Source organism: Haliotis rufescens, unplaced genomic scaffold (assembly GCF_023055435.1).
Source record: "Haliotis rufescens isolate VD_foot unplaced genomic scaffold, xgHalRufe1.0.p SCAF_1, whole genome shotgun sequence".
NCBI classification, from domain to species: Eukaryota; Metazoa; Mollusca; class Gastropoda; order Lepetellida; family Haliotidae; genus Haliotis; species Haliotis rufescens.
Genome location: NW_025963779.1, coordinates 64,597,230 through 64,609,327, shown reverse-complemented (window position 1 = coordinate 64,609,327; position 12,098 = coordinate 64,597,230). Strand labels below are relative to the sequence as shown.

The 12,098-nt window shown below is 40.6% G+C and overlaps 1 protein-coding gene across 2 annotated transcripts; it reads left to right on the top strand.

Annotated features, from left to right (window-relative positions):
* The first annotated feature begins 2,729 nt into the window (after positions 1–2,729).
* Positions 2,730–11,833, top strand: LOC124142388 (TIMELESS-interacting protein-like). Of its 2 annotated transcripts, none has more exons than XM_046510828.2 (9): positions 2,730–2,847; positions 4,220–4,388; positions 5,156–5,246; positions 6,668–6,743; positions 7,644–7,766; positions 8,471–8,584; positions 9,233–9,412; positions 9,600–9,690; positions 10,464–11,833. In XM_046510828.2, the coding sequence occupies exons 2-9, from the start codon at positions 4,241–4,243 to the stop codon at positions 11,105–11,107; spliced, it is 1,467 nt and encodes a 488-aa protein (XP_046366784.2). In that variant the 5' UTR covers positions 2,730–2,847; positions 4,220–4,240; the 3' UTR covers positions 11,108–11,833. The 2 variants fall into 2 exon arrangements, with proteins under 2 accessions (XP_046366784.2, XP_046366785.2); XM_046510829.2 differs by having other exon boundaries at positions 2,733–2,847; positions 4,223–4,388.
* Positions 11,834–12,098: the final 265 nt, after the last annotated feature.

Genomic DNA, 12,098 nt, shown 5'->3' with positions numbered 1-12,098 from the left:
ACTGGACTCAGGTACTCCCCGCTGGATTGAACGCCTGTGCACCTGGAATACCATTCATCACCTGCCAATCACTGCCCAACTTCTTCTGTCACAAGTCAGGCTATATTGTCGATGATGTTGATGTTTCGTACAACGGTGTTGGGTAACGCCATCCAACATGCTTGGCATGTTGCTATATAGATCCAAGTTGTAAACAGGGAGGTGAGGTGAGTGGGTGAGTTGGGTTTAACGCCGCTTTTAACAGTATTCCAGTTATATCACGGCGCGTGGGCTTGGTGTGGGAGGAAAGCCCGAAGTGATGCAGGTCTCAGACGTTTACCACTTCGGTGAAACCCACAAACCTAGAAACATAACCAGGGCGAACCGGGATTCGAACCCACAATCATAGGTTTCTGGCGTGCCCAAGGGACGCAACTCTGCACAGCGAATCGCGGCGCCTTAGACGACTGGGCCACCCGTGCCCCCGGGTGAGGTGAGGTGAAATGGGGTTTAACGTCGCGTCCAAGATTATTGTACATATATGGCGATGTGCATGCCTGTGTGTATGTGACTGCTTGTACTAGTCTGCACTGATGCCGATTTATACTGAGATACCATGCCGCAGTTTAACATGAATACCCCACTCTGGACACAGTATACTGACTCTGAGACGGCCAGTCCTTAGTTTAGCCCCTTAATGCCGAGCGCCAGACTTGGTTACAACAAGTACCATCTTGTAACGTCTTTCGGCATGACGCAGCCGGGGATCGAAACCCGGACCTTTCGCTCTCCGGGCTCTACCACTAGGCCACGGAGGCGGTCGTGAAGGGGGAGGACAACCTGAGAATATTACCCTGCAGATTATGATGCATGTAGAACAAACATCCCTCATTTACACCTTTCGTTAGCGGTTTTATGGATTAGAGCCGTTCTCGTGGCTTCATACCAAAAACAGCACCACGCATACAGCCGCCGTGGTTATTATTCATCGTTATGCAAAATTGTTATCATAATCCCATAATTACTTGTCCATGAGGAGTTTGTCAAAGTGTCAAAAGTGTCTTTCATGAGGCCATAGCCATCTGGTGAGGACTAATGTCAATGGCATTAAGGTGTCATAATTGCATGGTTCATCATTTTCACATTCAGGGAACACTCGTTTTTAATAGAAAGGTGAAATGAAGACAGAATTGATTGTTTGATAACACCTTTTCCATTTTTCCAAGAATATATGCTAAAAGCAGAGTTCACTGTACGATTTCGACTGTATTATGGATATGTGTGTATAAATCACTATCAAATAGTGATGACACCAGGTGAGCATAACCTGTCCCACAGGTGGAAACCGTCACGAGCATATGCAGAAACATGTTTATCTGGTGTGACCTGACAGTTTATATTTTCGCGAGTAGCGCCGTCCAAAGAACAAATGTAAATATCTTCAGGTGGCGTGATTAGAAAAAGATACCATTAGTCGCCTCTTACGACAGGCATGACTTGCTGAAGACCTATTCTAACCCGGATCTTCACGGATAAAGGTGACTAGCACCTTACGACAACTATATGACATAATCGTCCTATTAAACCGTCTATTCAAGTCAAGTTTATTCAAGAAATAAAGTAAGTTTATTAAACCGTCTATTTCACAGGATATATTTATGTAATGGTTTTGACAATGGCTAACATTAATACAGATTGTCCATTATCTATACTCCGTCTCAATACCTGATACCATCACAACTGCGCGCGTGCTGAGTACCTGTTATGTGAATTCACAAAATGTAACACGGAATAAAACAATAAATACAAGTTTATCCAACAAACAATCTTGTTATCGCCCCTCACTGAATTTCATGATTTCCGTGAAAATCAAAATCTAATGTGAGCTAAATGTATTCATGTTTTCGCCACGCCAAACTAATAACATCAACGTGTAAAAAAGGTCTGTTTGGAATGAAGAACTTAAAACACACATACACACACACACACACACACACACACACACGACTGTAATATCTCAGTTGGATATCGTGGACGTTTTAAGCTTGAATACTTTTGACGTTTTCAAAGAAATAACACATTAAGAAAGATTTCATTGCATAGTAACACACATTTTGTAAGTGTATCTCACCTAGAAATATATGTGCTCGTATAACAAGACTAGGTTTCGTCCCACATATGCATGCCGGAAAAAACGAATCCTGATTGTGTTTTTTAGGTTTGTCAGCACCATACCCGTGCTCGTGGGTTTCTCAATGGTGGTAAGCGTCTAAGACCGGCAGCACTTCAGGCTTTCCTCTCATATCAAGCTGACGCGCCGTGAAATACCTGAATAACTGAAATAACTTTCTAATCAGCGTTGAACCAAACTCACTCAATCTATTCGTTATGGAGGTCATATTCTAAGATATTGAAGAGAAGTATCAATTTTCGAAACAATTCTTGCTGCAACAAAACAAATATTTCGTTCTTATCTTCACCGAAAGCCGAAGAACAAATGATTAGTTTCTTTTAGACTTGTGAAACGTGGTGTACATTTGTAATGCAAACTGTGTCTATCTACAGCTTCTAAAATTTCCATTGTAATTAAAAGATTTTCCTCATTTGTTTTCAAATAATTCAGACTGAATCCGTGAAAACCTAACGGTAACAGGTTCATGGCAATATTTCCACTACACTTATTTTTATGGGAGGCACAGTAAGTTTAGGTATCTAGCGGAAGTACTGCAGACGATGAAAATCAGCGCATGCGTATACTCACTTCCGAAGTTCAAAGGATTTGCCGCGAAACAGCTACCCTTCGATAACTAAGATATCTAGGTGTTCTTCACATTATAACAGAGACCCTGTGTTGCATAGGAGATTGAGGTACGTTTACACGATTGGCAAGTTGTAATTAGCTCATGGATCCGCTGAATATATATTTGAGGGCATTCATCATGCATTCATCGCTTCCTCGGCCAACATTCTCACACATCGTCATCAGCTGTTTCGTTTAACTATCAGTGTTTATAAATAAAATCACATTCACCGACAATATTTCAACATTGGGCATGAAGACATATCTCTCTAATTATTTTATCGATGTTAACAAAATGAAAATGACAGTTATCACTCGTTAATAAACTTGTGTATTAACTCAATTATCAAACAATTTAAGACATCTAAAGCTGATATTAGAACAGTAGGCCTAATACTAGTAATTGGCTAATTCTCCGTCAGTTTACCTAAACTATCTGTTGTATATTGTACCACCGAAACAGAAAGATATGTATTATGTAGAAAAAGCATTCAGCCATAATAAACACATACGCAGGTCGAATATATGTGTGCAGGGGTATTCAATTGAACTTTTTGAAGCACATCTGTAATATATATGGGACATTATTGTTTTTTCTTAGGTGCCACAAATAATGTATAGAGTTGCGACCCTTACAGCAGTGTTTAAAGTTACGGTCAATTTCATTATTTTTTTAAGTTGCAACATTTTCTATATCATTGTCAAATCTGAAAATGATGTTTAGGATATTTTGGATGACTCAATCTGTGAACTGTGACAAGTAGGCGGTACACAGAATTTCGGCAGCCATATTTGGTTTGTTACAGCACGGACAATATATACAAGTTCGTGGTTACAGCTACGTCTCAATGGTTGTTATCTATGCAAATTTTCAAATCATCACATACTATTATGTGCTATTGAACTCACCACTAGAAGTTGTTGTTAGCCGAGATGGGTCATGCACATATCCATCGTACTACTTGTCATGGACCACCCACTACACTTTTCATAACGATGGTACGCGCCAGTGTACTTCATACATAGTCATACAGGGTTAATTGTCACAACTCAACTTATCCTGGCTTGCCAGTAAAAAAATATTCAACCCATCTGAAACCATGCCAGAAATCTACAGATGTGGGTTGGAATAATCATGATTATGTTTCAATGTTTGTCAGCACCATGCCAGTACTTGTTGATTTAACAAAGCTGGTGTAGACCAGCATCACTTCCGGCTTTTCTCCCACATGAACCTCATATAAAAGAAGTACTGTTTAAAGTGCAACTCACTTACTCATTATACTGAGTAATACTGTACAAGATTGCTGAGTCCATCTGGACAAACATGGTTGACAGTGCTGATCACCTTTTCCAGAATTTAATTAATTTTTTTTACCTTCAATCAGAATATTTTTACAAGAAAACTGGGTTAAAGTTTGTAGTTATGTTTAATCACAGCAGCAGAGAAGGCGTTTGAAGATGGAGTCTGTACCGCTAGATATGGATGGGATCTTCGCAAACGGAGATGACAATGAGGGAGACTTCCCCTCAGTACTGCCGGATCTCCCGGCGGAGTTGCAGCCCCTGGGGGAAGAAGACGATGATGTGCCCCTTAGTCAGGACCCAGGTGAAGTTTGCCACATAGATATGAGTGGGATGTTAACGATGATAGAAATCAGTCAACATGGTCATTAACATTGGTGTTGCTGTCAGTTACACCATTGCAGTGATTGCTGTTGTATTGTTGAACATTCATGCTGGGTGTTTACAGAATATATTTTGCAATATGTCACCATGGTCACAGGTTTTGAAACTAAGATGAACGTCGAGAGTTCTTTGTCAAACCCTTATGTCAACAGTAAAAGATTTGGGGGTTCTGTAGATTCAAATACTACAGCAACAAAAACCAGAACCCTGCTTAAGTATGAACACTAGTCATGTCAAAGAAAGTCTTTTGTATATATATCAGGGTATATACAGACACTAGTTCGTTAGTCTTAGACTAGTAACAATCCAGAGTGACTGGTTGTTTTCTCCCATAAATTTTGATACCGTAATCGACGTAATAAGCGCCCCAGCTAATAAGCGCCCACGGCGATATTTCTGAATATAATCAGCACCCCTTCCAATTGATCAATGTACAAAAGATTTATTTATTCACGTATAATACGCACTCGTGTGTTTTATGCATCCTGAATTATGGGCAATATTTAAACATTTCAGGCTGTCAGCATTAACCACAAAATTTATCTTTCAACGCTGTTTTTTCCACCAAAATATTATTCTAATAAAAGCCCCCTATTTCTAATTTTGAGAGCGCCCTGGGCGCTTATTACGTGGAATACAGTATGTTTTTATTATGACATATTTCCATGCTGGATTTCTCTTCTACAGAAAATGCTGAAGTGCTGGCCAAGTTGAAGGGGATGAGAGGTGCAGGCAAGAAGGTGGTGAGGCGACCACAGCCTAAACTAGATGCCACAAGGTTGGTATCTTGTTCTGTGTCTGGCATGGATTTATCTAGACCTGCCCTGTGCCAATTTTGAACATAAAGATTGATTAGTTTGCCTAGGAGGAGCTCCGAGAATCCTAGATAGATCCATGCAAATAAAGTCACGCAATGCTAAGTCACAGGAAGATGATGGAAACGTGTCACAGATGAAATGACATCTCACTGACAGACCAAGAAAACATTCCTGCGGCGTTGATTAGTAGAGCACACAAAATTAACTGGGTCAAGTTTCACAAGTATGTAATCATGTCATGTTACGATATTTGAGCATAAGCATAAGTCCAGATTTACAACGAACATGTCTTTATAACCAGACAATGTTATAATAGGACTAAATTGTTCAGTTCGGATTTGTTGATTGGTATTCCCGGTGTTGTGTGATCAGCAGGAAATGTCCTGTTGTGATGGGGAAAAGACATCGTGTCAGTGTAAGACTTGAGTTTATTAAAAATGTTCATAAATTTTGGGAGCCATGCGTTACTGCTCGCTATAACTGAGTTAGCACTATATTGAAGGGCACAATAGCGAGAGATCACTGTATGTGAAGCTGCAGTCTTTTGCTTCCATGTGATATAAGCACACATCAAATCACAACCTTCCAGCTAGTGAAGGATAGAGTAGCCTCCCTTTACCCCATTAGCACCCAGAGGGATATCTACAATAACGATTTACATTGCCAGTATCATACATGTCAGATCATGTCGCAGCGGTCTATTTTAAGTTTCTTCGGTGGTGGAGACAAGCTTATGTCTTAGACATATCTTGCCTGTAGTAAAAGAGGCTGCACCAGAGGCTGCACCAGAGCCTGTATCATGCAGCAGCAAATGTGATCTAAGACTCACTGTGTCTGTTTTGAACATGAGTTAAGGAGTGAATAAATAAGACAAATGGGTCAGATTAACTCTTTTATTTCAGAAATCCATGGAGAATAGGTGTGTCTGATTCTTAGTTTTGTAGATGTAACATTTTGCTGAATTTATTAGCTTGATTTTTGGCCAGAACATTTGAAAGTAGGCGAGTAAGAATGTTGGTCATACTTGCCCTTGGTCTAGTAACATTTGATTAAAATTTCAACCCCTGTGAGTGCTTATTAATATGGTGGCAGTATTTCTCATGCAACATTTGCAATGCCCTTGCAGCCATTAACTCTGCACATTGCTTCACTATCGAGCAAAGGTAGGGATCTCCCCTGCTTGGAGTAGAGCTTGTTTGACCTTGTGATAATCGTACATGGCGTCATTTCACTACCGGACTGAAGTGCTGAGTCACTTTTACTCCCTTACAGCTGTATATATTCACAAGTGGTGGCGGGACGTAGTGTATACCAAACGATATTGAAGATGTAATGAATACCATGTTGAATGTTATTTGCATGAATGTATTCTGTCTGGCAGACTGAGCGGAGACAGAGGAATTCCTGTTCTACCTCGGGTTTTCAAGGATGTCAAGTTCAAAGGTCGAGGTCATGAGGTTAGCATTCTATGCCCAATGGCCATTCTTCTATATTAAACCAGTGGTTTATCTAGGAATAAAGACTTGGTGCCCTTGGCAGGCAAATTGGGAAAATATTGTTCTTCAAAGCTGGATGTTTTTAATGTAAATTCTGAGGATCAAGTTTTAATTCAGATTGGAAATTTTAACTGATTTTTGTTGCAGACTTGGGACCAAATACCTGTCTCTGAGCAAGTTTAGGTGAATCACTGTATATGCACCGTGGTTATTATGGATAATGTTAGTAACTAAAGATGTCAGTGGTATACTCTGGGACGGTCGGGTAGCCTAGTGGTTAAAGCGTTAGCTCGTCAAGACAAAGACCCTGGTTCAATTCCTCACATGGGTACAACGTGTGAAGCCCATTTTTGGTGTCCCTTGCCGTGATACTGCTGGAATATTGCTTAAAGCAGCTGAAAAACCATACTCACTCACTCAGTGGTAAACAGTTCTCACAACATGCACAAAGGACAGAAGTTACATTTCAATTTTGGCATACATATGTTGATCGGACATATTTTGTCAGTCAGTAAAACAGTATTGAGTTGGAGTATATTGTAAAGGAACACTGTCAGGTGAAGCTGATAACCTAAGTGTTTGGGTTATTATTTTATGAAATACCTGATTTGCCATGTCAGCAAATCCATGTAATATATTTTTTATTACTTGGATTTTGCCTCAAATTACCTAACAGATTATGATAATGCCTTGGATAAAATACTTTAGAAGTCTACCTTGGTCGTACAATACTTCACGGTCTGTTCACCCTTGGAGAAAGATGTTTGTACTTGATTTTGAATATTAGGTCATCAATCATAAGGTGTTTTGTTCTGTTCTGTGTCATGCTGATGTAGTGAGAAACCGATTGTGTATTTCCAGGCTGAAGACCTGAGGGTGATGATGAAGTACCTGGAACACTGGGCTCATCGTCTGTTTCCCATGATGCCCTTTGACGAGGTGTTGGAGCGCGTTGAAAAGCTGGGTACCAAGAAGGAGGTGCAGGTAGGCGTTTTCTAACTAAACTGTGAACTTGGGGATGTATATATTTTTATTTTTTTTATTTATTTAATTATATTTTTTTTGGGGGGGGGGGGGGGAGGTGTACAAGCAAAATGGCTGATGCAACATATACGCTGTCACTCAAAACAATATGACCACCCCCATACTTTTACAGTTTGTCAACAAGTGATTCCTTATTGCTACAGTATATAATTTTAAAGGCTTATTGCAAAACAGGGCTTGGGGGGTAGTCTAGTGGTTAATCTGTTCACTCGTCACGGCGAAGGCCCGGGTTCGATTCCCGACATGGGTACAATGTGTGAAGCCCCTTTCTGGTGTCCCCTGCCGTGATATTGATGGAATAATCCTACAAGCAGCATGACACCCTCACTCACTCACTCTTATAAAACATTTTCATGACAACACACTTGAACATGTTGAATTTAGGAATTGTTGATTTACAAAAAGGAAACTCACTTCCACGCCTTTTCAAAATCCTCTAGCTACAAACTTCAAAGACCTCAAGTTCATCCCTAATTTCCCTCACTGGTTACCCTGGTTGCTTGTACTTTCATGCTTTTTGCTGAGAAGATTGGAATATAGATTGGGATAAGGGAGAACGGATGTTCAAGTACATGAACTTTTTTTTTTACATCATGTTACATTGCAGCTTTCAATCTATTTGTACTTATTCTTGTATTTGCTAGACGTGCATAAAGAAGATGCGCCTTGACATACCAATCCTGAAGGAGGACTTTGAGGATAACAACGAAGATGATAAGGAGGAAGAAGAGACCGAGGCAGAGAGACCAGTTCGTCGGGTGAGTAGAGGGTAGAAACTACAGGAATAATAATCCTGGTGATTAAGCGGTCCCCTTCAACGAGTCTAATTGTAACTTGAATGTTTATGAAATTTGACTAAGTTTAGTATACAAGATCTCTGGCATGTGTAGGATGGTGTTTTGAATGACATCTGTATAAGTTCAAGGTCAGTAGAGGTCTCATTTCTATGACACTTTGCTCAAATTTCAGGGAATTTCATTTTAAGTCTTGAAAAATCAAACCATTTGTAGCCAGTTATGATAAAAGATAACTTACCCTACCAGTCATATGCCTAGGTCAAGGTGAAGATCAAAAGCGCTTTCATATTTGTCAAGGTTGCTAGAGACAGGAATTTCTGTTTCAAAGTTGTAATGCATTGGACATACCAATGCATACTGGAACTGGTGTCATTAAGCTTAAAGTGCTTAAATAACTTTGTCATGAAGGAAGCTACAGGCATGTAAGCTTCTTTTAAAAATAAAGTACTACATTGGGAATGTGTTTTTCCAAACTAGAATTGATGTATTAGCAATGTGTAGCCATTCTTTGTGCCCCTGTGCGATGTGGCTGAAATATAATAGCCCTGTAACGTCATGACAAACAATAAAAAAGTTGTTCGAAGAAATTCACTCACTCCCCTTTTCCAGGGTCAACAAGATTTTGATGCAGAGGAGGCATTCGATGAAATTATGCGAGAAGAACAGGAGAAGAGGTCGCAATCCCAGCAGGCCCCCCTCACCTCCCTACTAGCCACACCTACCACCCCTGCAGCAGAGGCCAGGGCACCTGTCACCACGCCCAGCACCACCCTCAATAGCACACCTAACGTAAGATGGGTATCAAAATCAGTTTTGTCACAATACATATGCAACATTGCTATGTGCGTGCAATAATGTTTAACATGACTTCAAACACCATTTCACGTCACCTGGTGGTCTTGAGAGCTGAATTACTGCACGTCATGGTCATGATGGAATATAATGCTGTTCACTCGTGATGATCCTGTCCTTGCAGGGTATGACGCCTGAACAGAAGGAGAGGATGGAGAGAAACAAACGACTGGCCATGGAGAAGAGGGCTGCCAGGCTAGCTCAGAAGACAACTGGTCAGTGGTGCTAGTTGGGACACCCCTATAGGCAGGGGTGTTCAATAAGTATGTCCGACTTGCCTGGCAAGTGGGGAAAATATGATTTCGTTGTCATCGGATAAGTGCGAAAGTTGGCAGGATGCATTGTATTCTTCGAAAATGATTTGTAATTACCTCCTTTTACACAACTCCTTGCTGGATTAAACTTGTTCACTGCCCTATAATGCTTCGCCTCAGCTTGCTAGTTGGCTGTTGTGTAGCACCAGCAAGCATGCGCAACCCAGGCAGAGGACCAGTTTACTCGCTGAATAATAATCCCAATTGGGATTCCATCAGTTAATTCTGATAGTTACTTAAACGCCGTCAAGTCGAGATGCCAGTGTACTCATATTTTTGTGAAATGTTTATGAGGGACATTAACATCTTCCTTTTGACTGCCATCATACTGTTAGTTCGTGACTGGAAATGCGAATAGGGTCAAATGAAATGTCACATAGAAGTGACATCACATCAAATATTATAACGTCAGCTTTTCAGCTGCCTTGTATGTGTTATTACAAGATGGGGGGCGGTCGGGTAGCCTAGTGGTTAAAGCGTTAGCTCGTCACGCCGAAGACCCGGGTTCGATTCCCGACATGGGTACTATGTGTGAAGCCCATTTCTGGTGTCCCCCGCCGTGATATTGCTGGAATATTGCTAAAAGGGGAGTAAAACCTCACTCACTCACTATTACAAGATGGTGAATGTCAAATCCCATGATGAGTATTTATTAACACAAACTTTCATTTCAGATACAAATAAAGAGTCTGTGGGATCTGATGTTTCCCCTGCTGTTATGTCAACCCCGGCTGAACAGACAGAAGAATCCAAGCACACAAGCGTAAAGGAGGGGTCGGATACAGACCATTCTTCTAAACATACTGAACAAGTTGATAGTCTGACACAAGACAGTACTTGCCAACCATCTTCCAAGGACCCGATCATAAGCAGTCCTACAACTTGTAAGGAAAGTGTTGACAACACCGAGGGCACACTGCCTGTTAACAGGTTCTCGGAACACGCCACGGACATGGAGGTAGATGAGGCTGATGAAGCCAAAACAACAACCCATGGGCCTTCTGGAGAGTCGAGTTGCCCTTGGGAAATAGGAGGCAAGAAGTTATGTTCTGAAAATTCAAAAGTTGAGTTGCCCGAAGCTACAACAGAAGAGTCAGCCAATGATTCTCATAAAGACAGTTTGGAAAATAATCTGCATCAAGTTTGTGAGTCATCAGGTACAAATGTACATCAGGAACAATCTGATAAGCAAGGATTATCAAAACCAGATGAACCGATTGTAGGCAGCACTAAGTCGGCAGAACAGTCCACAGAAGACCCCCAAGTTGATGAGCAGCAGACAGCAGATCAGATTATGGATGGTCTAGACAGTGATTAAGTTCTAAAACAGGAGGACAAAGTAATTAAAGTCAAGGGCACATCTTACAGTCATGTTAGTGCTGCAGATGTCTTCTCTTCTTTGACACAACGATGATAGAACATAATGTTAATTGAAACCTAAATATGCAGGGGTTTATCTAGGCCTTACCAGAGACTTGTACTTCACTGATGCTATAATGCAAAATTTAGGTTTTGTATACAGTGAATACATTGGTAAAATACCTCTGAATTGAAGAAAATAGGACTTGATACTTTTACCATTAGCTCGGAGTCTGTATACTATGTCTGGGTGGGGAATCCGTGTTTAACTGTGGCCTGTTATCTCAGTGGGTCAGCACTATAAAAGTACAAGCAGACACACAGTGCAACACACGCATGCATGTACGTAGCTACATAAGTGAAAAAATCTTTAATGCAACGTCCACCTCACCTCATCCTTGGATACAGTGTATCTACAGGTTACTCAACTTTCTCAATGTTTTACATATTAATGAATCATTACTTAACAAATAATACTTCCATCCTATGATGCTACTCAAGACTTGGAGTAAATGTATTGGTAGTCCAATCGTGGACATCCTATAGGGACATCCTGTAAATTATGGTCAACAATCAACAATGCTGTTTTTGTTTGATTTAATATATACCCAAGGCTCTGCCTTGGATTTACAGAGGATATGAACATGCTTCATGAACTATTAAATTACAGACATCATTAAATCTATTCACAGGCTTTGTTTTCATTTATTTTCATGAGGGATGTTGGAGAAGATTTACGGTTCAGAATCTCCATTGTCAGAAGTACTTGAATTCTTCAGATGTGTCCTGTTGACGTTTGGGGGGTGGTAGATTGCATGTCATAACTGCCGACTAGAGGAGATGGTGGGGAGAATGTGTGGTTTTGCTGAGAATGCCAGCATGATCGATGTAGATCGTAGCTGATGCTGTCTCTCTGTTCAGCATGTTCAGATATGAACATATACTGTTCA